A 26039-nucleotide genomic window follows, 5' to 3' on the forward strand; every position below is an offset into this window, starting at 1 on the left:
GTGAAGAATGAATTCTTTATTGAAAGCACCTGCCCTGACAGTGATGAGCTTTCATGAATGTTTTCTGTAGCCAGACTGCTGAGAGGTTTCTCTTGGCTAACATTTCACATCCAGACCCCAGCTTCAGATTAATTTTTTACCTTTTTCCCTTCAAGAGCATTTCCCTGACCTCACCTTTGCTTGGAGTGAACCAAGAGCAGCAACTACTGTTCAGCTGCTACCCAACAGCTTTAAACTGGAGAAACTGCACTGGCTCTGCACCTCTGATTTGAGAAGAAATAGAAAAATGCTTCTTAAAGGCCACAAGCACCAAACAACAGAAAGTAGCTGCTACACTGGAACAAGGACACTTTGGATGAGGCTGGAGAGCAGGGGATAGGATTTATCCTGCCTGGGCAGGGTAGCTGGTATTCTCATCAGAACATACTTGACCCCTGACAATCAGATTAGAGGTTTCTAGTTTTGCAACATAAGGCTCTAATACTGACTTCAATAAATAAAGAATATTTTTGAAGGCAAAACTATGTAACAGCCCTGTGTGTAACACCAGGGATAGATGGACCAGGTCTAGTGAGGGGGGGGGAAGAAAAAAAAGGACAGGGTAGGGCAAGGAATACCTACAGATGGAACAGTCAGGAAGGAATCACTGGAGATTGAGTCTATTCACTCAACCCACATCAGTGGCTTACTATGAATAAAATCTTGAAGGAGCTTTTCAAGAAGCAATCTGTGTGCAAAACTCCCACCTCCTGTATGTCCCACCCCTGAAGCACCTCCACAAATTTTCTCCTACAAAGGGATTTACCTTCTGCACCTGACAAGCTGTTTCACTCTACTGCAGCTCCTGGACACCACTGTTGCTGCAGATCTTCTCCACCTTCCCTATTAGTGACAGCACCTGCTTGCATGTACAGCTCGTTAAACTCTATGGGATGAAAAGATTAGGTTATAATCAAACACAGCTTGAAAATCACCCAGAGAAAGAGAGATGGTTTTATTCTAGTCGTGGAGACCTTCATTATACAGAAATGAGAGTTTATTTCATCCAATAAACGAGAGTGACAGGTAGATCACAAACTGCATCACAGCTACTACCAGCACTGAGACAGTTCACCCACAAGTCTGGGGTAATACAATAACCCAACTGCACACAGCAGAGAATTTAACATCAGCTCAAAAACTCAACATTGGGATTTGGTTAACTTTTTGGATGTCTTTGTGTATATATATATGTATATAGATATTCTTTTCCTACTTGAGTATTTCCTAAAATTCACATGGAAGCACAAATGGCTTTAAACACCTGGACATATATAGATTTTTCATCTTATATATATATTTATAGATATTTATAACAGTAAAGATATGTTTCTCATTACTACAATATACTTGTTTAACTCCTTTAAGCAGCTGGGAAGAAAAAAGAAAACAAACAAACAAACAAACAAAAAACCCCCCCCCCAAAAACAGTTTCACTACAATCACATCTGATATGTGTGTGTCACAAATTACAAAGAAAACAAGCCATGTGTGAGATTCGAGTCAGACCATTCCAGGACAGAACAGCTAAGAGCAGGCAAAGAGTCTCAGAGGGAGCAGGACTACATGTCAAATGGTGGTTTTGGGCTCTCCGGGCGGGCGGGACTGGCCTTACCCGGCCGGCTGGAGGTTAAAGACAAGAAAAACAAAGAAAAAGGGAGAGGGAAGGAAAAGGAGGAGAAGTAGTAAAACAATAGTTAAAATACAGAAAGGAACTGGCATCAGAACAACAGAGGATCCACAACAGAAATTAAGAGCAATAGCACTGAAACGAGAGAACTTCAACGTGAATCAGGCTGGAGGAAAGCCTGGAACACAGGTGGCTCATTCAGCTCTGGTAGAGACATGACATCTGAGATGCACAGGGTTGATATATTTTTTTAATTCTCAAGTTTTTTGGTTTTTTGTTTTTTTTTTTAATACATGTAGCATGAAGAGTAAAAACCAAACCTTAAGATGAGTTGTGATCAACAACGGTTACAAGTTTCCCCAAACACGTACCATCCACATGCAAGAAAAAGGCTACGGAAGAAAGTCACCACAGTACCCCAAAAACACTGAAAGATGTGCTTATTCAAAGCAGAAATATTTTCAACAGAACATCACACAGCGAACTCCCTGAAACATTTGGCTGTCCGTGTGCAAGGGGGGAGCAGCGTGTCTATTCCCCTCGCCCCGCTGGGGTGTCAGGAAAGTCAGCCAAAAATGATGATGCAAGACAACTGCTGGCAGGAGCCAGTGTGTCCCCAGCAGGAATTCCCCAGCCCTGGGGAGCCGAGCAGGTCTGTGTGCTCCTGCACGCTGAGGTGTGTGCGCTATCTCAGACTTCACTCTAGCAGGACTAGATCCGTTCATTCCCCCCTCCCTGCCTCACTTTGATAAAAGGTTGATTGCACTGTTCCCAACATGAAATTTTGCACCTTAGAAGTCAAACTAATACACAGGACATCTAATCTGTTCCTAACGGTGTCACGTGTTTCGACAGCATGTGTTTTTTTTTTTCCCCTAAGTCACGTCTTTGTCTTAACTACAAGAAAAGAAAATAGCTACAGATCAGTCCTGGGTGCTATAACTAAGTGGTGCAGGCAGGACACTTATCCAGGCAGATGGAATTACTGGATGGACAGCCACCACTTGGACTTAAGGGTGTCCCCTGTGGCTGATCTCTCCAAGGAGCCTGTGTACTTCAGGGATCCATGCCACTGAATGAAGGCTACTCTACGCTCACAAAGCAATACAGGACGCACGAGCGAAGACGAAGAGCTCGATCACTAGTGTTTTTTACAACACACTGGGAAGGGGGTGGCGGGAGGCAGAGATGTGGGATGGATGAGAGGAGTGACTGTGGCTGAGGAAGGGAGGGTGGGATGGGGAAGCCGCCGGCACGGCGCTCGTCGCCAGCTGTCTACAGCCTCAAGTTATAAATCTAAGAGGGACGGTTCGGCCGGTCGGATTATGGTGGGTCGAGTAGGTGAGGCGGGGCCCCTTCTGCTGTGAAAAAGCAGGAAACAAAAACAAGAGAACACACACTGTGGTTAGCACAGCAGTCGCAGTCACGGTCACACGTGGTGCTTCTCCACCTCGCCGGAGCCAGCGAGAGAATCTGTCGTGAGGCACAAACTCCACACGGGAGACGCACCAGGCCTCGCACTGGCCTTTCTGCACGGCCCAGATCACCTGTAAAGCAATCCCCTGCACAGCCAGGTTTGCTTCCCCTCTGAAATTTGGAAGTGCAGAGATTTACTGCCAGTGAGTGCACTGGCTCTGGGATGAGCGTGGAGAAGCACAGACAACAGTGAGCTCCTGTATCAAGCACATGACGGTCACACAGCATGGATGGGGCCCTCTGAGACGTGCTGCTGGCAGAGGTTCTTGGCTGGTTTGGAGAAGCACCTTCTTCCCCTGCCCTTGAGGCTACTGCAAGCCTGAGATTCCCTGTTCTGGCACAGGAGACTGATGCTGGATGTCAGGGCCAAGCTCACCATTTCAGTTTTCTAGTTCTGGCGCTCAGCAAATGCAGCTTCTACTTCAATAAAAGGAACTTTGGCTACTGCTACTCCCTTCTGTTCCAGCTCTTTTGCTGGTACTTCAGCAACGTAAATGGGCAGCAACTTAAGTGTTTGCCCTCTGTATGGATTAAGTGTTCTAGGCTCTCCTTCCTGTAAGGGACTGGGGGCGGAAAAAAAGCCACAACAAAAAATACAAGACAACACCCCTGCCATGTCTCTCAGCTCATTACTTCAAATTACTTATTTACTTCAGGCTCAGAATGCAGGCTTTAAGAAGTCTATAAATAAACATGTGTTCTGTAAGACAGCGAGTCCAATCTGGTTTTCCTTTAAAGTGTGCTCCCTGCAGTGTCTGCAAACTTGATGGTGTTTCATTAAGATGGACTAAATTGTTCGGTACCAAGCCAGAGTAGTTTTAAGGTCCAAACTGCCTGAAATGCAAAGAGAAAATCCAACAGCATACAGATCAAATTGAAGGGAGCCCTTGCACTGATCATACAAGACCAGGTGTCCCAGAATTAAAGACTCAATTCTACACTGACAAGCTTTAATTTAGATTACAGAGAATCAATTGACTGCTGGAAATGAAGGCTCTCCCCTGACACTGGGACTGAGGGGAGAGAGGGAAGAGCAGCAGAGGAGGAGGATGTTTGCACCAGTAGACAAGTCTTGTTTTGCACTGACTGCAAATCTATAATCACACTGGTACCAGAGGAGTTATACCCCTATAAATTGGGGCAAGTTCCATCATCTTAGCAAATTAACCAGAACAATTCTCCAGTCCTGTTTATTAAACCTCAGCAGAACCTATTGCTCCAGATCTATTAAGCCCCAGATCTCAAAACAATTACAACCACTTGTCCCTTGCCTTGGGAAATAATACATAAAAATAAAAAAGCTTCAGACAGTAAAGCCACTTTCAAATGTTATTTCCTTGACTGAAAATGTCAATGGGGACTGCAAGACCCCACTATCAGTATGGCAATCAAGTTACTGCTCCTGTACAGCAAATAACAATGGGATTGCTCTAACCCAGAAATTACAATCACCTTGGAAGGATGCTGAAACAATACTATTGTCCAGAAGTAAAAACTGCAATGGGATGTTACAGCTGGGGGATCTGTGACCCTGAGCTTAATGACATGTGGGATCTGTGCATTATCTCTAAGGGTGCTCACAGTGTAAAGTGCAGCCACACCAACCCTTCGATGGCTTTACTCTCACTGGAACAGCAACAGCACTTGAATTAAAACCTTACAGAACTTCAGCTCAAGCTTTAGTGAGATGCTGTTGCATCATCACGTGTATTAGAAGGCATTTCTTGAGAAGGTTGAAGGACTGTTTGCATTTCAGGAGTTTGGACAGGCTGTGCTAAAAGCCTCTGTGGGTTTAGGTGAAAAGGATGCTCAAAGTCACCAGATTATGTCGTGTTCTGGCAAGAGTGGCCACTTGAAGTACAAGTAATTTGCAGGTAGATGGGCTGCTTTTTCATAATGTACTAGGATTGATTTTTGGAGACACTTATTCCTCTCAGCACTCAAAGCATTTTAGAGGGAGGGGCTGTCAACTTTTTAAATTTACAGGTTTTGTTTCTCCTGAGGTTTTCTGGAGATGTTTGCAGAATCTGCCTGGTAAGGTTAGAAAAGGCTGAAAACTGTTTCCCAGCACCAAAAGGGACAGGGAAGTCTCTCAGGCAACATTTACCCCTGAAGTGCTCCTTCAGTCTGACTTCATTGCTAGTCAAGCCTTTTTCTATCATTGAAAAGTCACTTTCCTCTCTCAGGACAAGGAACAAAAGTTTTGCTCACAGGGAAGCCTGTGACTGTCTCCAGTATATGAAAAGGAAGATCTGAGTCCTGGCAGGAGCCTAAGGAGATGAGTTACAGTGACTGTCACATTCTTTGGAGTCAGTCTTTCAGGGCCATACCCAGAGAGAACACTGAGCTAATCATGTCTAGGGACCATTGGGCTAATAGGGAGTTCTGCTGATAAGGATCTAACAGAGGTGGTAAAACATTACATTTATTCCCTTGGACTGCAAAAGGTTTTGGGTGTAATTTTTTGGGTTGTTTGTTCGGGGGTGGTTTTTTGGTGTTGTTTTGGTTTTTTTTTTTCATTTTTATTTCCTTGGTGCTCTTTATGCCAGATCAAGAACAGAATGCCCCATAATGAGGTACAGACAACAGCAAGGCTCCTTCCCGAGGCTGTTCACCAGGATGCACATTTCCAGGGCTGTCAGGGATGCCTGCAGTAGGCAGAGTTTTGGAGGACACTGCTGATTGCTCCAACACCTCTGCAGTGTGTCATCAGTGAGGAGGGCTGAGGGATGACGTCCTCAAAGATGCCAATCATGAGCAATCACTGCATCGGTTTGATGGGATGTGGCAGCTCTCAGCTCTAACTGCAGTTCTGTGCAGCAGTAACAGACACCATCTACTGCAAGATGTGACCCTCCCTGCCCCTGGAGCAGGAGCTTGAACTTCTGCTTGTCCTATTAAGACAGGATTTCAGCACATGCCTCTCGTCCCCAGTTCTCTCTGCCACAACCAGCAGCAAAGGGAGTCTGCAGGAGCTGCTGCTGCTCCACTCCTCTGTCACAAAACAGCCACAGAGAAAGGGAGAAGGAGCCCAAAAAAACCCACATCTGCCCTGTTCTGCCTTCTGTACCCCTTGTCAGTAAGGACTGGAGGTTCCCAAGGAAAAGACTCAGGAGAATTTGCTAATGTCCCTCTTCACACCCCCACTCAGCATTAACAGGGAGAGCTGTACACAGCATGTACACACACCTGCCCCAGCACCCTGCACTGAACCAGTACAACCAGCAAAATGCAGGGAGAGAGAGGAAAGGAAAACAGGCAGGAGCTCAGGGCAGAGTGTTTGGGGGGGACACAGATCATTAAACCCTTCCTGTTGCAGGGGCAGGAGACAGAGGAGAGAAGGTAGTTTGAATAGAAGCAGAAGAGTAACCTAGAAGGTAAAGGGTCGAGGGGAGAAGCAAAGGGAGTTCACTTCTAACTGATGATGGGACACAAGGATAATAGGGAACATTCAATGTCAGAGTTACCCTGCACTCAGACATGGAAGTCCTGATATTAATGACCCAAACTCCTCTTGACTTCCACAAGTACTAGGGACACAGGGAGGATGGGAGTACTTCTCCAGCCAGACACTAGAATATAAGAAGAGGAGTCTGAACTAACAGCTCCCCAAGCCTCTGTCTTGATCCTAACACAGCTGACAGACCAAATCATACCAGAGTTTATTCAGAGTTTATTCAGCTGATCTCCCAGTCAGTGTGGATATAAGCCAAACGAAAGACACAGAGTTTGGATGATGCCAGAGCTCATTTCCCCATCCCACCTCCTCTACGTAGAAGCAGAGAAAGGGCCCTCTGGTGACCTTAAATCAGGTACTGAGGCTTTCCCAGCTCCTGCAGCTCAAGCAGCTGCTCTCTCTCTGATCAGCCAGTTTTTCTGTTCAAGACTCCTCCCTTTATGAGATCCTGGCAGAGGTGGTTCATTGGACAAGGGACTCTGTTACTAACACAAGAACTGGGCAGCAGAGGTGAGCTGCAGAGTGATGGAGGGTGGGGACACAACGGCTCATGCATCACAGGGGAGTGCAGAACGTACCGTGGCTGCCAGTCCTCAGGGGTCACTGATAGTGATTCTGAAAGACAACACGAAATCAACATGGCAGTTCAGACAGGGCAAGGCAGAGGCCACACACACTGTCAGGAAGGTGGAACACACACATGTGCTTGCACGGACACACATCCACACGTCCCCCTCCAGAACACAGCACGAGTGTGCACTGCTGGGTGGGACTGCACACACACACACACACACACACTCACAGCCTCATCTCTGCACACATCCAGACCCAGTGGTGCACAGGAGTGTGTCAAAGCCCATCTATCTGTTCTCACACTCACCCACCAGGTCCCTCACACACCCAGGCTGACGTTCAGACCAGTGTTACACCTGTGTCTCACCACCCACCAGATGGACACGGGTAGCTGGGCTTGTCTCTCCCTGAGGATTCCTATTTTCTGCCCATATTAAATGCCAGAGTTCAAACAAACAGCTCAGGAAAGGGAGATAACCTGCAGTCCACAGCACTACCCAAAAAGACATGAAGGTAAAAGCTTACATTTTGAAGGTCATAAATCATGAGATCAGCTACTCCAACCTCTTGAATAATTTGAGTCATACATCTGTGTGAAGTTATTGCTCAAAGTGATCCTGAGCCCTCACATCCTTTTCCTTAGATGTACCAAAAAACAGAGAACCCATTAATGCCTTCAACACATTTTTTCAACGGTTTAGTCATTCTCACTTAAACTTTATTATTTCTCCTTCAAGCTTGCCTAAGGTCTTTCATCTACAGTTTTTACCAAACTGAAGAGCCTAAATATCTGGAGGAATAATTTCACAGATTTCTTCCCCAGGTCAAATCCTGAACGCAGTCCTTCATTGCACACAGACAGGACCTTGGATAGTTTGTAACTTTCAACTCCCAAAATTATATATTTGGCAATAAGGACTTCCACAGCAGGCTGAATAAATGCTAAGTACAGAGGCAGGATGGCAAGCCTTGCTTTAAGTGTCCTTAATTATATGCAGGAAAACCTCTCTGTGCAAAAAAAAAAAAAAAATTGACCATGTGGTGTTTATATGTGAAGACATGTGTCTATACACTCATGTTTATGAGAAAGGAGCAGAGTGACACCTGTGTAAGTTGATCATTCATAAAATCAGATGCTCAAACCAGAAGCACAAAACTGCCAAACTTCCAGGCAGGCATCAGTGTGCACACAAAGTACACCCAGCCACCACCACGCACTTGAGTTCACAACACCAAACCCCACAGCAAAGCCCACTCATCCCACACAAGAGCTTTGTTCCTCACACACCCACCCACACACACACACACTGCACGGCCTGGTTAGCAAGGGAAAGATGGGTATTAAAAAAGCAACAATGGAGATGGCATTCGTTCACCCATGGCAGAAGGACCCGAGTCCAAGTGCTAGCAGGGAACATTCTTATTCTATATACAGGAGAGGAAGAGAAAGAGTCCCTTGTCATTGGAAATTCTCCGTTCATCAGTGAACTCAAATGACAAGCTGGTATCAGGATCCGGAGGAGTCTATGAACAACTGGAAGAATCAGAGAGGGGGATCAGAGAATGAGCATCACACTTCAACAGCTTCTGGAATTACATTCTCAACTCCAGATCAGGGCAGTCAGTAGCATGCAATCCAACCTACCATCTCTCCTTCTAAACCAAGGGGTTGCTCAGTTAAGCATGAAACACTTCCCTCCTCTGCTCTAGTGCTGTGTCCTACCTTCCCCTAAACCCTTCTACCTCATGCAAAAGGCAGAAAAGCCATTAAGATAAGCTATGAAAGGTTTCTTTAAAAAAAAAAAAAAGGCCAATCAATTTGAGCCCATTTGGGGAATCCTATCACAATGGTCAGGTATATAGAATATTTTTCATGAGTGAAGAAATGAAACTGGGTGAAAGGAAGAAAATGGAGACAGAAAGAAGCATAAGTATACTGAAAACAAAGCCACAAAGAAATAGTACATGGAAAAGCAGGGTCACAAGGAGCAAGAGCCAAAATCTACAGTAGAAGCATGCTGACATCCAAAGGTGCCACCACAGTCTCTGGGGCAACACTGAGGGATGTGGGGGACACGTTACTGTGGGAGCTGCATCAAGGTGCATAGGAAGGACTGGGGCAGAGGCACCAAGAAAGTAAAACCATTTGCACACACCAGAGTCAGAAACTGGTCTATAAACCTGCCTGAACTCATCCACCTCTAGGCCAACTGCAGCCTGGCAGAGAACACCTCCCTCCAAACAGGCACCATGTATGAGCTGGGGCAAGATCAAATCCCCTCTGCCACACACCATCTCCACCCATTGACAGGCTGGGTGTTTCCACAAAAAATGGCAAGGTTTCAGACCTGTGCCACCAGCACCCCCTGGAGTGTTTTCCACAGGGGAAGTGTTCCCTCTGGCATGTCACTGGGGAGTTCCTGGTTATGTTTCTTCTTTACATTACAATTACCTTCTCTTCCTCAAGGGAGACTAAGTACCCAACATAAAAGCATTCCTGGTTCCAGACTGCTTCCTAAGTCCTGTTTAGGAACACGTGCTCAGCTGCACAGGGGATAATCCCTTATTGCTATGTTGAAGTGTGTCTGAAGTAACTGAACAGGAAAGGAAATGAGTTTTCTAATGGGAAAGCAAAGCTGTGTGATTTGAACCCTCTAGACTGGAAAATGTTCCAGTTGATTACAGAAGCAACATGATTGCCTAAGAATTAATTTCCCTGCCAGTGATACTGTGACAGTCTCGTAGCCAAAAAGCAACTCAAGAGCTTTGATGAAGGTCTTCCAACTCACCTTGAAGAACTCTGGGCCAGGAGAAAAGGGGCAACTTCAGACTTTGGGAGCCCTACACAGAGGGGAATGTCACTTCAGTCCTGTGATTTATCTGGTGACCACAGGCATTGGTACAATTGCTTTAAAGCCCTCAGGTACAAGGTTCTCTCCCCCATTTTTACAGAGAGAAGCAGCTGCCCCTCTGTTTCTGAAAGCTGCCTTGGCATTGCCTTATCTGTACAATGAAATGTCAATAGAAAACAATGCTCCTGCCTCTGGATCCAATTGAAATATCCAAAGGCTGTACCCACACCATGCACTCCATTCTCCTCCCATGGCCCAGGCAGGCCAAGTGCTGCCAAGGCTCCTTCTCAAAACCAGAACATATCCCACCTGCGAGGAGCAGCATGCCAGGACTTACCTGGGAACACCAGGAGGAGCACGATTAGGCCGAGAAGGAACCTGAGGTGGGGGCCCGAAGGGATCAGGAGAGGCACCTGGCCTGGAGGGCACAGGGGGGGCACCACCCAGCGTGGACCCACCAGCAGGAGGTGGCCCAGGAGCTGGTCCGCGAGACCCAGGTCTGGCGGGCGGCACTGCCGGAGCTCTCCTCTGAGGAGTGGGGCTGGACGTGGGAGACCTGGAAAACAAGCAGAGGCATCCAACTGCAACAACAGCCCTGGGATCCCCCTGCCCTGTCAGGTCCCCACACGCTGCCTTCAGTGTACCCTCTTTAGTGTCACATCACTTCACATCCCCCCCTTTGTCTCTCAGGGGCCCAGCCAGGCTCCAGGCTGCCTCCAAAGCTACGTCAACCCCACCCAACCTGAGGGTTTAGAACGTTCCAACACCTCTGCGAAGACACAGCAGCCCTACACAGCCCTAGGGGCCTCCCAGCAGGAATACCCAGAGCTCTTCGTCCACAGGGAGAAGAGGGGAAGAGGAGGACTCCCTGTCTCAGCAGGAGGCTCTGAAGAGGCGTCAGGCAGGGCTGCGGGGCTCTCCCCCTGAGCCTCAGGTACCTGCGTCCGGACGGTACGCTCTGCACCTGCAGCCAGGAGTCGTCCACCGGTGGGGGCATGGGGGTGCTGATGGTGCTGGTGTTGATGTCCCCGATGATGTTGAGGGCCTCCTTCAGGGCGTGGTACATGCGCAGCATCTCGTCGCGGCGCTGGGCCTGCTCCGCCGACTCCTCCATCAGCGTGTTTTGGTCCCCACACGAGTACAGGTTCGCCAGCAACTCCGAGTGGATGAAGTCCTTGGTCTGTAAACGAGCACAGAGAGGGAATCAGTTTCCACCATTTCCCCCTGAACACTCCTAACCAACTAATTCTGTCCCCACCTCTTCCTCCTTCCCGTTTTTCTTCATTCTTCCTCTCCCTCCCTATGTTTCCCTCCCCTGCCTCTCTCTCCACTGACCCCAGTGTGATAAGTACATTGTTTATCATGAGGTGCATGATTGTCTTCGGCATGAGGTCTCTGATGGTTTTGTTGACAATTGCCATGTAGGAATCCACCAGGTTCCTGATCGTTTCCACTTGTCTCTCCAGCTGAGGGTCCATGGAGTGCATGAAACTGTCTCCTCCATTCTCCTCTGCCTCACTGGCCTGCAGAGAAAAGGAGAAACAGATTGGTTCTTCAAATGTAACACAGAATTAGCTTTTCATGAAAGCTGAGAGAAGAATAGAAGGGAACAGGCAGGAAGCACATGCAATAAATAAAGCTTATTTAAACTTACATTTTGAGCTGTGATTTTCAATTCACAGCTCAGTTTGTACAGACTTCTCCAGCTCAGATTTGAGGAGCTTTAACAATAAAGCTGCTCTTTTAGTAGAAAGTTATTAAACAAAGGTGAAAGACAACAGGGACCCCTGACCAGCATCCACAGGTTATGGCTCTAGTGCATACTCAAAGCTGTGTTATTACTTTTAAAGCTCACAGCTTCTTGAAAGGTTCTTCATCTGAGCTGGGTTTTTCCATGCCAGGCTTAAGACCCAAGAATCATTCAGCATAAATTAAGCCTCACAGGCTCTCTCACATGCTGCATCTTTATCCTCATTATACAAATGAGAAAACAGATACAGAGAAGTGAAGTAACTGCCCATCTCAGCTGACCACAATAACCTAGAAAACTGTCCCGATCACTTCAACTGTAAGTCCTGCACTGTGAATTACAATCAGCTTTTCTTTCACACCAAGCAGATGAATCTCTTCCTGTCTGCCTGAAACACATTGTTTATTCTGTAAGGCAAAACCTGGACTGTGCTGTTTGACAGCGAGCAGTCGCCAAGGCGCATCCATCGGGGATCGATTTCAAAGCATCCAAGGGTGAAAGACTGCTGCCTTCCTCAGTGTTTATTTAAAAACCCCCTTGATTGTATAATGAAATATCTTTGTTTTAAACCACCCTGGTCTGAACAATCTGCAGCCACGTAGGAAACGGCTTCTCTTTTGTTTTGGGGACCAAAATATGAGAGAAAGGGCAAATCCTTTTGTTCATTTGAGCTTTTCCTGAGAAGATCTTACATAATGAAGGAATGCAAGGTCTCAGTGTGAAACAAAGTAAAGGAAGTGGATGTCAAGCAGGACAACTTAAAAAAAAAAAAAAGAGGGTAAAAAAACCCCCAAAAATAAGCTTGCACCAAGATTCAGAAGTCATACAAAAAGGGAGGAATAAAAAGAAAAAAGGAAAAGTCAAACCAAGAACTGAAACAGACAGCAGGAATCCAGCAGAGGGTACAAAGAGGGGGAAGAAGCAAATGCCTCTCAGGAAATGGTGACAAAAGGAGAAAAAAAAATGAGAGAACTATCTGGTGAGAGCCCCAGGGGGCAACACAGGCAGAGAGGGTCAGACTTACTTTGTCCTTGTCCTGGCAGGCCAGTTTGAGCACACGTGGAAAAAATTAAAACAAAAAGGGACAAAAAATAAAAGATGACTTTTAGTTGGTCTCAGAATTTGGTGAAGATCCCATAATAGCACTGACAAGCAAAACACCAATCCCACTAAAAATACATCAATACCTCTATTACCCTGGAAGAGGAACAAGTGAACTGTTTAGCTAAACTGAAAATCAAAATGGGATGTTCTGTAAAGGAAACCATATTGTTATCAACAAAGGGCAATTTACTTACCTGCAATGTCTACCTGTCATTCCTTACATGGGGTTTTGGGACAGGGATCAGTGTTCCCATGTCAAACCCCCCCACTTGCACACCAATAGGTGGCACATGGCCACTGTGGTTAAGAGGCTCAGTTTGGTTCAAAGTCAATCTGAAGTCATGTCCCTTAAGGTCCCGTTCCTAATCCTCTTTTTTTAAGATCATATCAGTTTGTTAGGAAGTGCTTTAAGGCAAAAACCAGCAATATTCAAGTGTAAAAGGAAAGGTGAATGCAAGAAACCTATTAGAAGCAACAAATACAAACAGAAAAACAATTATCACTTTTCTAATGGGAAAACTATTTATAGCAGCTTCCTCTCATGCAGGAACAGGAAAGGCTTTGAACAGAAACAAATACCACAATTGTCTAGAATATACTTTTAAAGCAGAGCAAAATGCTGACAGCAAGTGCTGTGGGACAGGGAAAGACAAGAGATAAGAGTTCTTGCCAAAGTAGCATAATTAGGGTATCTACCAAGCAAAAGAAAAATTCTAGAAATATTCCCTCCTAATTGGTTGGAGGGAGGAATGGGAGAACAACCACTAAGCCAGGAAGTTCCTAACAAGGCTGTACAGTAAGTGTTACCAAAAGGGAATGGTGCCTTTGCTCAGTAGATACATATCACTTAGTACTCAGGAAGTTAAATGTCACCCTAATATTGGGAATTTAATGCCCACAAAACAAGACAGCTAGAGGGATTTATCAATACAGACTTTTCCTACTTTATGCCAAGCTTCCTTAAAGGAAGCACCAGGACATACCAAAAAATTTTTTTTTGTTCTAAAAGATTCTCAGCTCAGGAAAAAAAAATAAAACCTCCACAGACTTATTTTTAACACAGGGAATGCAGCTATCCTTCTTAAGATACATGCTGTGCTCCTCCCCATCCCATTATTGTGGCTGGAACTTACCCCAACACGCTCTGGGTACACTCCTGCACGAAGGAAGGAGGCTTTCCAGCTATCCACCTCCTCCTGGGTCTCACAGGCCAGCTCCAGCTGCCGGTAGTCCTTGTAAACATTCCTGAAAGACACACCTTTTATTATTCCCTAGTGCAACTCAGAGGTTTGCCCATATTTGACAAAGAGAATCAATGAGCAGGGAATCCTCCTGTCATTTTAAGACAGAGACACTCAGCCCCTTGTTAGGATCCTCATGATGACCCTGCAAAAGGGAAAGGGAATTAATTTTTTTGAGCTGGTTTGACGGCCCCCAAATCAGTTGTGTGTTTCAACAAGGCCTGAAAGAGTTTCCCTTTTCAATCCTGTTCACTGCTGGACTTCTCCAGTCATCCTGGGTCCCCTGTCTCCTATGCCTTTCCCTAGTCACTCACCAAGAACACTGTGATTATAAACACATACTCCAGACCCAGGTAACCACACCAAAAAGCTGAAGGGTATAGTCACACCACAAGCCATGCACTGGCAAAAAAATGGTTCATAGTCAAGACTCTTAAAGAAGCTCCCCCCCCATCTCCTCCAAAAAATACTGTCCTGAAAGGATACACACATTTGTCCTGGACAGATACCCAAACACACTCATCCCTACTCTCTCCTATCTAATATTACATAAATCCTGTCCCTGGTTTCAGCAGGGATGGGATGTGTCAAGATGGGAGCCTACCTCTGTTCAGTGTTGAAGAGAGCAAAGATGTGCTTGCTAGACATGAACCCCTTCTCCACATCTCGCAGTTTCAGGTTATCCACTGGTAACATGTACTTCTTCTCCTTCTCCTGAAAAGGGAATTGGTAACAAGTCACTCACTGCTCCAGAAAAGCCTCTACTCTGACAGAAGCATCAGCCCACAGCCTCCATATCATCCTCAAAGCCAGGTCCTCTGTTCCCTAAAGTCTGTGGGAGAAGGGGACCTCATATTCTGAATGATTAGAAGCTCAAAAAATGGGCAGTTTACCATTGGTGAATGGCAAAAAACTGAAATTCAGTGCCCAGACTGAGACAGCTTCAAGCATCCTGTGTTTCAGAGGAAATGCACCCACAACTCTCCAGCCCTCTCTAGCTAAACTGAGAACAAGGCATCCAAACGCTAACCTTTATTTTTGACCCTAGGTATCATCTTCATTAAAAAAAAAAAACAAAAAACAAACCAACAAACAAACAACCCCCCCCAACAGAAAATAAAGAAAAAAACCAAACCAACAACCCACACACACTCAAAACCAACCAACCAACAAAAAAAAAAATCACAAAAAACCTTCCAAAAAACCCCAACCAAAACTCGACCTAAACTTTTACATTTGCATTCAGAAAGCAAGTCAGAAATCATTCTTTCTTCTTAGTCTCAAATCTGGACCTACAGCAAATTAATAGGAGTTTGATTTAAAGCCCACATTTGGAGCATCCTGTTCCAGCTGGGAATTATACCCCAACACAACAAGAGAGGGAGCTCTCACACTGGTCTCCGAAAGGCAGAATGCAGCTATCCAAGACTAAAACAAAAACAAAGCACACTTCTGTGTGCAAGCAAGCATGTGTGACTGTCCCCTTGTGAGATCTGGTGTGTTTGTCGACCTTTCTTGGCAGGAAAAAACAAAACATGATCGCTCTCAGGGGAAACAAGAATGGAAAACAAAGACGGTCACAGAACAGAGATCCTAAAGAGCTGTCCAGGAAGGACAGGCAGGGCAGAGCAGCAGGCAAAGGTGACAGAGTTGCTGAGTTCAAACACCCAGAGAATGGCAAGTCCAGCCTAACATCCTCTTAAGCTTTAGTTGAACTGACTTGAGATTGTTAAGGATACCAGCACTTCACAGTTCAGAGATACCCCAAAGATCAAACTATACCAATGCATTACAAAATGTGTGCAACGAGAATATCCCAAAAACCAGCGGCCAGAAAATAGAAGAGATCACTTGGGCAGCTGCCAGACTCTCAGACATGCCAGGCTATGAAAGCAGGAGAGCTCTTCCAAGCAGATTTCCCTGGGCTTTTTAACACTACTGATCAGTTCGGATTAGATGTGGGCACAAGTTTCTGATGGCACACATCCTGCTGTCAGCCAGGTGCTGGTCTCTGAGCCACACAGACCACTTCAGGTTCTGCAAGCCACAAACAGCTTCCAGCTTTCTATTACCCTGGGGTATTTCTGTGCTGATTTCGGCTGAACTAGTGACCTAGAAGTGAAGTAAACCAACTGCTGAGTCCCTGGGCAAGCCAGACCAGCCCCACTGCAGTCTCACTTAACTGGACCTCCCTGAATTCATCCCACAGTCTCTGGGCTAGTAAAAAAAAAAAAAAAGAGAGAGAGAAAAAAATTGATGTTAAAACTGACTGAGAAAAATCTTCTGCATCAGAACCACAGAATTCCATAGAAATTTCGCAATGGTGTCATTCTTCAGGAAAAGAAGTCAAAAGTTAAGGGAATTCCGTGTCCCAGATATGGAAACAACACACTCTTTGCCAGAGTTTCAACTTTCACCCCTTCCAAGCTCTCACATAAATGCTGCCACGTGACCAAGACAACACTATCTCCACATGCTGATCTTTCCATGAGGAAAGACACAAATATCTGTCTGCCAGCACAAAAATATCAGTCCTCGACTCAGAGGCAGCAAGAGCAATCAAATGGAGGACACTGGCACAAGAAGCCACAAAGGCAGACACGCTGCAACGAGCCCCTGCAGCTCCCCATCTCCCCACACCTCCCCCTTCCCAGTCCCCCTCCTCAGCCTTTCCAGCTTCTCAGTTTTCAACCCAGCCTGTTTTATATCAACACTCTGACTTCATTTCCTGAATGTAGAGACAGGAAAGTGTGGAACGAGCTGCCAAGGGCTGAGCCTCTCAAAACTTTGGCTGAGCCCTCTGCCCATATGTTAGCAATCTGGCAGTATGTGCTATGGCTGAGCAGCATCCTGGCCAAGAGGGGAAAAGGGCTTCTCTCTCTCTAGCTTTCCAGACTTGGAATGGGGGGGGAGGAGAGGGAAGAGCCAGCACATACCAAAATGGGAAAGCAGCTTGTGAAATACTATATTCAAATGTCTGATCTCTGAAACCGTCTGATCCCAAGAGGTTTATGTTGCTCGTATCTCCCCTCATTGATAAGAAAAGGGGGAAAAAAAAAAACCAGGTAAAACTCTCCCTCAGCAGCAGAGTATGTGTTATGTAAAATGTGCTTGTTGGCTGTGGGTTAATCTGTAGAGCCATGAGGCCAGGGAGAGGTGGTGGAGTGGCAGAAGCCCCCAGAGTGTACAAAGCAGAAGATGGTGCTCAGTGTTGGCTGGGGAATGTTGTAGTTAACAGGGTTAACTACCCCTCCTCAGGGCTGCTCCCAACAGGAGTCACACTGCCTGCATGGAGACCTGCAGGAAGAGATGGCTGCGAGCTCCTTGCACAGGCAGGATAAGTGCCAGAGGATTATTCCCCCGCCCCCGGCACAGTGCAGATCCAGCCATATGGCTCTGTGCTTTGCATCCATCAGAGAAAGAAAATACACTTCTTTTCCAGGAAGCTGACCAGGATCCATCAGCCATTCCAACCGTGGGGTGGAAAGCACAATAACTGGAGGAAAAAAGGTGATGCTGCAGTTGCAGCCTGATATTCCAATGTCCTTATTGGTGCTGCACATCTCCTTATGGTGGCTCAGTCCTAGAGATGGGTTTTGGCCAGGTGCAGCAATGGTTTGCACTATCACCTGAATTATTTGTTGCTACCCTGTAGGCAATAACCCACAAGAAGTTCACAGAATCCAGCAGGCAGCAAGCCAGCCTGACTCCAAGCATTCCCTCCATTTGCCTGGAGTGCCTCAGCAGCAAGGTAAATTTTCCTGCTCTTGGATACATGTGAAACGAAGCCAACAGATGCATGTGTGGGCTCCCCTAAGGTTGGAAATTGGCACTCGCAGCACAAGAAAGCAATTGGCAGAATTATTAGGTCTCAGTTTGCATTTGGAGCACAAATAAGCTAATTAAAGGTTTCCCTGTAGCTGTTATGACAAACACCTTCTTCTGCACAGAGATGAGGGTCTGTGGATATGGGAGAAGGCACTGCCATCGTTTTAATTGGGGGCTGTGTGAAATTAGGAGAAATTCATCTTGCTTAAACCTCTTAATCTCCTTTCCTTCTTGTAAGATGTAAAGCACTACGGGTAAACAAACCTGCCCCAGGGATGACTGGAGTTTCAGTCAAATCATTTGTGTTAAACACAGGCACAGCATTTTGGGAACTCCAGTAATAAAACTCTACTCAAACGGAGAACATCAACATCATAATTTATAATAGACATTAGCATAATAATTTATAATAAACACACGGCATGAACACATGCACACTAAAAGATTATAAGGAAGGAGTCTCTGAAAAACAGTCTGGAATATCTGAAAGCAAGTTAGCTGAGCATTTCAAGCTGAACCACCACTTCACCCCCCCAGCAAGATGTTACCAACCACCTTCTACTTCTTGCCTTAGCAAAGCAGAAGAGCTGAATTTCTGGGCTGTGATTCTTCCAGGAAGCCCTGGTCATCCCACTACATACACACATCTTGAGACCAGCTTTCCCAGACACAGCCCACCTGTAGCACTTTTACCCTCAGAGCATAATTTACGGGACACTGATCACTCCTCCAAGCTGCAGACCAGCTGTAATGGCTTGTTTACATCAGAATGCTGCCTTGGTTTAACTTAAACAACACATCCTAAGATTTTAAGCTGATTTAAGTTCAAAAGCTCTGGAGACACTAGACCTGGACTCGTGTGATTAACCACAGCTGTTACTTGGCTTAGTAAGCACAGCAATAGTAATTAACTCACCTGCATAAAAGTAAAGCCTTTTAGGTACATCAGCTGAAATAATGTACAGTTTGAAACCTGCAGCCAAGTGCAAGCCTAGGAAGCCATCAGAAGGTTTATGAGAAAGCACAGGCAGAAACTGAGTAGCTTAAGAGAGACCACAGTGCCCAAAACTGGACTACCGTGACCTCTCTAAGGTCAGGGCAGTGAACTCCCACTCTGGCTCCAACCCTGCACTGGGGAAGGGTAAACAACCCCCTCCTGGAGGTGTGCAATGCTTTGTGTGTGTGTTGTGCTTTACCTTAGCAAAGCAAGTCCAGTACTCAGGGTTGGTTCATCCCTGCCCTGGCACAGGGACAGGTGTGGGAAGAAATGCCCGGTTGTCCTTTGTGAAGGCTGGTGGGCATTGCCCTGACCTTAGAGAGGTCACAACTGTCTAGTTTTGGGCACTATGGTCTCCCTTAAGCTACTCAGTTTCTGCCCATGCTTTCTCATAAACCCTCCGATGGCTTGCTAGGCTTGCACTTGGCTGCAGGTTTCAATCTGCACGTTATTTCAGCTGACATACATAAAAGCCTTTACTTCTGTGCAGGTGAGTGTTCATATTTTCAGCCAGTGATCTTAACCATCCACACAAGAGGAGGCATCCTGGAAGGGAGACACAGGGTGTGCATAAAGCCCTCTTTATCCCCGCAGCACAAGGAGAGCGAGCAAACCACACAGGCTGGGACTAACATCTGGAATCGTTACGTGGGAGCCGAGAGGCACAGAAAGCGACAGCATTCCTCAAGTTTCCATGCGGGGTAGGGAACCTTCCTTTCCCCCGCGCAACCCCATCCGTCAGCCCCTGCTTCCTGCCAAACTCCGGCCTTCCCGGCAGCCAGCAAGCTCCTCCCTCGAGTCTAGTTAGCTTTCCACTGCCACGTCAAGTGAGGCAGAAGGACAGAAGGGAAGCAAGAAGGGAGGGAGCAAAAACCAGAAGAGGGAGGGAGGCTCAGCAATGCCAGGGCGTAGTGGGGGGAGAAAGAGGGGATGTGGATTGCTCCTGCAGCAGCCAGAGGTGAGCTGCAAAGGCAACTGGCCAAGGTTGCCTCCTGAAACCCTGTCAAAGGACCTTTTGGAGAACTTGGAAGCAAGGGCTGGTCCTGTTTGAGCTTTGCTCTGGACCCGCTGGTCTACAGGACAGAAGGAGATGAGGGGCCTGAGGATCCTCCCACACAGCTCCAGGGGGAAGAAAAGGAGTTGAATGAAGCAACAAGTTCTGCACACCTGGGTGACAGCCAAGACTTCACAGCATTTCCTTCTCAAACTGCAGTAATTGATCTTTACTTTTTTTCTTTTCTCTTTCCAAAAAGGTGCAGCATACCCCAGGTAGAAGCCAGGTATGAGCCCGACACCAGCACTGGAAGAGAAAGGCGCTTGGAAGCTTGCTCCAAATTGGAAACATGCAGAAAGCAACATTTCTTCTCCCCAGCTGCCAGAGGAGGATGTTTTTCCAATCAGGACTTGGACTTTCTTTCACCCCCATCTCTGCCCCGCACAACCCCATCCCAAAAGCAGGGAGGGGAAAGGACTAATGAGCTGCTGATAGCCGGAGAGCAGATCCAGAGGCTCCACTCCGTCTGCCCAGTGTTCAGACTACCTGTTCAGGACTACGAGATTGTACAGTAGTCTGCACATTGGTTAGGCTGTGCTGGGATACACCACACACTGCCAGTGCTGCACGGGGACGGCAACACCTGCACGGCAGAGGGACATGCTTGGAGAGGGTGGGCTGTGGGGTCGCTGCATGCAGAGGTCACTCAGCCCTCAGCCTGGGAGGGAATAACCCTTTGGAGCCGTGCCTGATCATCACTTTTACCTGCCTGTTCACCAGCCTACTCACAAACTCCTTATTTCTTTCCATCTCTCTCATCCCATTCCTATTTCTTTCAGCTTCATGTGCTTGTCCCAGGGGTAGTTCTGTTCAGGATGGCTTGTGTTTCACACGCTAAACTCTGCCATAAAATGCTGAAATAGACACACGGGCCTGTCAGAGTTACAACCACGCTGGGCTTTGCTACCTGAGAAGGCAGGATCAGGCACAGAAAGGTGACTGGAGAAAGGAGATTTCACAGTGTAAAGAATGTTGGTCATTAATACGAAGAAAAACCCACAAAGGATTCAAAGTTGAAGGTTGGATGCTCTGGAAGTTGTGTTTACCTTGATGTTTGTCTGCCAGAGATAGAAGAGAAACAGTGAGTGAAAGGACTGATTAAAACTAAGATAGACATGAGAAAACATGCACTTGTGGGGAAAAAAAAAAAGGAATGAATGAAAGAGCTCCACAGAGGACAAAGAAAAGGAACATGTTCCAGAGAGCACCTGAGAGCAGTGTGAAAGCAGGAGAGGAACCACCTCAGAGCAGACCTGCTCCTATGGTCTTTAAAACAAGCTAGATGCAAAAACCTGGCTGCAGCCAGACTCATCACAGCAAGTTTCTAATGACTGGTGGGCATCAGGGCAAAGACAAAAGGATTTCTACCAGCTGAGCTGAGCCTCAAGGACACAGACTGGGGGGTAGGGAGGGCAGAGAAGAGGGGAGTGCATGTGTGTGCAGTGGGGGAACAATCTGACTGTTGATCAATGTGTTTATTTTTAAACTAGAATTGAGTAAGAGACACTGACAGGTACAGAATAAGCAGCTATCTAGTGACTGTCAATAAGGTCACATCTTCCCCAGGACAGGAGAGAATACATTTCAAGCAAAAGAAAAGGCATGAAGACAAAGTGCTCAAGCACAATTGATGATCAGGAATCAACATGATCCGTAGAGAATATGAAGCACCCATTATGCACCTAAAGTACCTGAAACTCTGCATCCACCCCTCCTACACACACAGAGGATTCCAATGCACTGGCATTGCATGCAACATATGAATACTTTCACACAAGCAAATAAGGTCATATTCTTCTCATGACTACACGTCACCTGTTCTTACAGGGCCCAAATCTCTAGTACATGATTTACCTGAGTAAGGACAGAAGGTCTCATCTGTATTGTACATTCATACAAATTCCCAAAGGAAGCAGCAGATACCTCCATCTACCCAGCTGTGCAAACACTCCGGCACACAGGGGCACACAGGGACTCCAGAAGGAACAGTCACCCCTGCAGAGCACAGGGTGCCAGGACCCCTCCAGCAGCCAGTGAGCTTTACTAACAGGAACCACAGGACAAGGTTCTCATCACCAGCAGCTCTATCCCAGCTCACAGACTCTCTTTCCCAGCAGGCAGGAAAGCCCTGCAGAGTCATGGGCACTGTGCATTTCATGAGGGATTCAGGCAAAAGGACTATTTGAATCAAATTCTTGTCTCGTATCCATTATGGTGCTTGCTGAGCAGTCAGCATGCTCTGGTGCTGTGCTGCTGCTCCACTGGGACACTGTGGCCTCCCTGAGCAAGGAAATCTCACTCTATATTGCCAGCAGTGAGAGCAGGCTCCTCCCCACCTCTTCTTCCCACCACTGGCCTGCAGCATAATCCCAGAGGGTTCAGGAGATGCAGGTACCTCAGGAGGGTCGCCAGGTCTTGGGAGGCCAACTTTCTGTGGGGCCGCTCTCCATGGGGCCAGTGTTGGACTCATTGAAAGGAGACAGGAAGAAAAACAGAGAGCCCAGGAGCACACACACATGCTCTTGGCAGTGAGGCAGAGTGGGGAGCCAACTTTCCACCCCCGCCTGGCCTGCTCTTTCCTTCCCCTCCCATTCCTCACCACACTCCTTCAGGCCCCTCCAGAGCATCAACAGCCATATATCCCTGCTAACATGTGATGCTGGGCCCTTTAAGACATTTCAAGTTTCAGTTCCTTTCTTCAGAGGCAAAGGGAAAACAAGCCAGCGCTGCGGAAAGGCTGGTATTTCACTAATGGGGTCCAGATGTCTTCATTCCGCAGACTCCGGGTCCTGGCTTGTGGAACAGGGCAGGGAGAGACTGTGCCCCCAACCCTCCTGGCTCCAGAGGTGCTAGCCTAGCCTTCACCCTCACCCCACCACACACCACCTCACCCCGGCTCTTCCCCCATCACCATCCACAGCTCTGCCACCAGCATTTCCATCCACACCAGACGGATTCAGCTCCCTTCTCGCTCCCTCTGGAAAGCAGCCAGAGCACAGGGAAACTGGGACAAGAGAGCCCGCAGAAGTGCAGGGTGGAGCAGACAAAGCCTCCCCCCCTTCCTCCTGGAGCTTAAGCAAAGAATAACTATGGAGTAGAACCTCTAAAAACACATGAGAACATTTCAGGAGCTGCAGAGGACACAATTTCTCCTCAACTGGTGGAGGAGAGCTCTGGGACAGACATGCAAAGATAACCCTGTCTGAGGGGACCATGCACTGTGAGCAACTCTTGGGTATCTCAGTCCTCCTGTGAGCCAGCAGGACTGAGGTTTGGGATGGGAATCCCCATGCTCAAGGCTCTCCAAGCTGCCCCTCAAACGCATCAACTTTTAACCCGATTCAACCATGAACTCCAGGTGGACATTGCTTTCTTCCTCCCTCACAACAGCCAGTGATCAAGGAGTTGAACTTGGGGAGGAAGCAAATAAAACACACACTTCCCTTTCCCTCCTGCTCCCCCTCAGTGGCAAACAAAGGCTCCTTTCTCAGAGGCAGCTCAGACCTCATCAGTGCTGGTTCTCTGTGTTTAAGGGACCGAAGCTGGCAGGGAACTGTTTTCATTAGGCAGCTCTACCTCTTGCTATGCAGAAGGGAAACGGTGCAGACCTCCAGTTGCTATTGACCCCCAAGGCTGCCCTCCCTCAGGAGGAGAGGGAGGTCCAATCCCCATCTCAGGCAACTGGAATCTATCAACAGTTTATACATCCCCACTGCAGCCCGCCCTCCCTCCCACTCCCCGGGGGAAGAACAGGGAATTTTGATCATCTCTGTAATACAGATGTAGCAGCTGGCTTTGATTAAACTACTTGATGTTTATAACCACTCAACCTGCATATGCAGGCTAGAGGAGAGGGACGCCTCCCCAAGCAACTCTGAATACAAAGGGCAGGGGGGTCTTTTAGCAGAGACACACGGATTTAGGGAAAGACATTTCAATGCCTGGGTCTTTAATTAGGAAATTGCTGCCTGCTCATCCATAGCAGCACAGCAGCCGTCTCCATGCAGAAAGCAATATTTAGAGGCTGATTCATCACTGTATTTGTCATCATTTCTACCTGCCGAGAAAGAAACAGGCCCACTGATAGGAGCTAGATAAGGAGCCAGGCCTGGCTGCAGCTCCCAGGCATGACACTGGAACAGTGCCTTGGAACACCTGAGGGACACAAACCACAATGAGAGGCAGAGCAGTTTCTTTATTTGCAATCTGAAGTCCTGCTCAATTAAGAATGTATGACTACATCATACCAGACATTTTTCATCCCCCAGCACACTGAGGGGACTAAACCTTTCGATTGTGTTCTCACCAGAACCATCCAGCTATTCTTTCTCTTTTCAAAGTAATTAAAAAAGACAATTAGCTACCTTTGTCTTGCACTGGAAGCAATACACTGTTGACAGTGATTTCAGCTGGGACAGTTCTGTCAGCTTATATCAATTCCCACTGAAGCAGAAAGACACCACAGCACGATGCCAGGATTCCTAATATTCAAGATTTTCAGGCAACTCTACAGAGTAGGTCCCTGTTCCTACCAGTGATACTCCATGTTCCTGTCAGTGATATTCCACACATGACTGTACTTTTGATCAGCAGAACTCTAAACATTTCCATACAATTTTACAAATAGTGCATTAACTGGCATATTCAATACAGAAATATTAAAAATACATTCCTGCTTTGCATGTTCAACAGCTGAACCCTAGAAAGTAATTTACTCAAAGTCAGAAGGAGCCAGCACCCGAGCTGCAGCTTCAGGTCCACAGCTCCTGTTGCTGTGCTCAGAAAGGAGAGACCTGTTTTCTTGTGACCAGGAGATGCACAAAATCCTCTGCCTTCAGAAAACTCACTGCTGCCCCACAAATACCAAAAAGTCTAAATCTTGGAACTAACCCATCACACCCTTAATGATCACAGCTGCCACAGCAAAACAAATAAAGGCCAAATTCATTCCAAGTGTCTGTCAACTTTCTGCTGAGCCAGAGCTTCAAGCATAAATATTACTCCTTGTGCGTCAAAAAAGCCACACACACATCAATCCAGAAATGCTCAGCAGTGCTGAGGCCACGGGGTGCCTGGCCCAAGGATAGTTTCAGCCTGTGTCACAAGCTGCAGACAGCACTCAGAAGATGCATCTGTAATGCCCAGTTATCTGAAAGGCTGATCCTCATCAGATGCCCAAGACTCCAGTGGCAGAGTTGAGCTACTCACCTCATCATCCTTGTACCAGGAGAGGTTCTCCGCTGTCAGGACAAACCAATACTCCTTGGAGCCACCCTTCATGATCCCAATGTTGTTGATAGTGAGCCAGCCCTTTCTGATCACCTGAGGGGGTGGAAGCAGTTGAGCATTAACAAGGACAACAACTCCTGGCCTCAGGCAACAGAGGAGAGATCAGAGGGTATCCCAACACAGAGTAGTATGGAAAGACAAGGAACACCGTGCTCTCTGCTGCTGCCAGAAGAGCCCCCCATTTAACTGGCCAGTGAAGGTCCTTGCCTCAAAAGGGCCAGGAACAGCATAAAAAGGATGCAGGAAGGAACCTGGCAGTGCTGTGCATTTTACCCTCTGCCAAGAGGAAAGAGATGCAGGAAGAACTGCATCAAGAGTGCCTTAGACACTGACACAACCTACAAGCATCAAATCACAGCAAAACACCCAAAAAAGGCCATGCCTAGAGAAAAACCAGGACACCAGCACACCTTTCAGCACTCTGCAGGTGTGGAGTGCTTCACTCAGAGGTGGAGGGGAACCACTTCGGGACATGGGCAAGCAACCCAGAAAGAACTGAGTTTAGTGAAAGGAGACACTAAGGATAACAGAACAAAATGGTGCATCTGGAATTCATACTGTGGACTTCAGCATACCCAGGTATTTGAGCAGTTATATTAATCTAGGGCAAATCAAGGTCCTTGAAGTTTAGTCTGTAAAGAAGCCAGGCTATTGTTCTCTAATAACTCCTATTCACCAAGTGCTGGCTTAGAACCTCACACATGCAGTAATCAAATGCAGGTATGCACAGCTGAAATGCATCAGCTTTC

General features: G+C 46.9%; 1 protein-coding gene across 22 annotated transcripts in view; it reads right to left on the minus strand.

The window, feature by feature from the left end:
• Positions 1-973: 973 nt before the first annotated feature.
• The window catches only part of DNM1 (dynamin 1), a 66716-nt gene continuing 41650 nt past the window's right edge, over positions 974-26039 (minus strand). For 4 of the 22 annotated variants that reach the window (XM_027729961.2, XM_027729956.2, XM_027729960.2 and 1 more), the window contains 8 exons: positions 25210-25323; positions 14727-14836; positions 14015-14126; positions 12802-12813; positions 11380-11550; positions 10966-11207; positions 10365-10583; positions 1900-3030 (listed from right to left, as the gene is read on the minus strand). In XM_027729961.2, coding sequence (XP_027585762.1) covers positions 2958-3030; positions 10365-10583; positions 10966-11207; positions 11380-11550; positions 12802-12813; positions 14015-14126; positions 14727-14836; positions 25210-25323 — 1053 coding nt within the window. In that variant the 3' untranslated portion in view covers positions 1900-2957. Of the gene's footprint in view, positions 1663-1899; positions 3031-7180; positions 7218-8551; positions 8710-9964; positions 10017-10364; positions 10584-10965; positions 11208-11379; positions 11551-12801; positions 12814-14014; positions 14127-14726; positions 14837-25209; positions 25324-26039 lie in introns of those variants that run through there. The other 18 variants (XM_039387724.1, XM_027729964.2, XM_027729959.2 and 15 more) reach the window with 15 other exon arrangements.

This window comes from Pipra filicauda, unplaced genomic scaffold (assembly GCF_003945595.2).
Source record: "Pipra filicauda isolate LSUMZ 115617 unplaced genomic scaffold, ASM394559v2 scaffold121_size3267253_pilon, whole genome shotgun sequence".
Lineage (NCBI taxonomy): Eukaryota > Metazoa > Chordata > Aves > Passeriformes > Pipridae > Pipra > Pipra filicauda.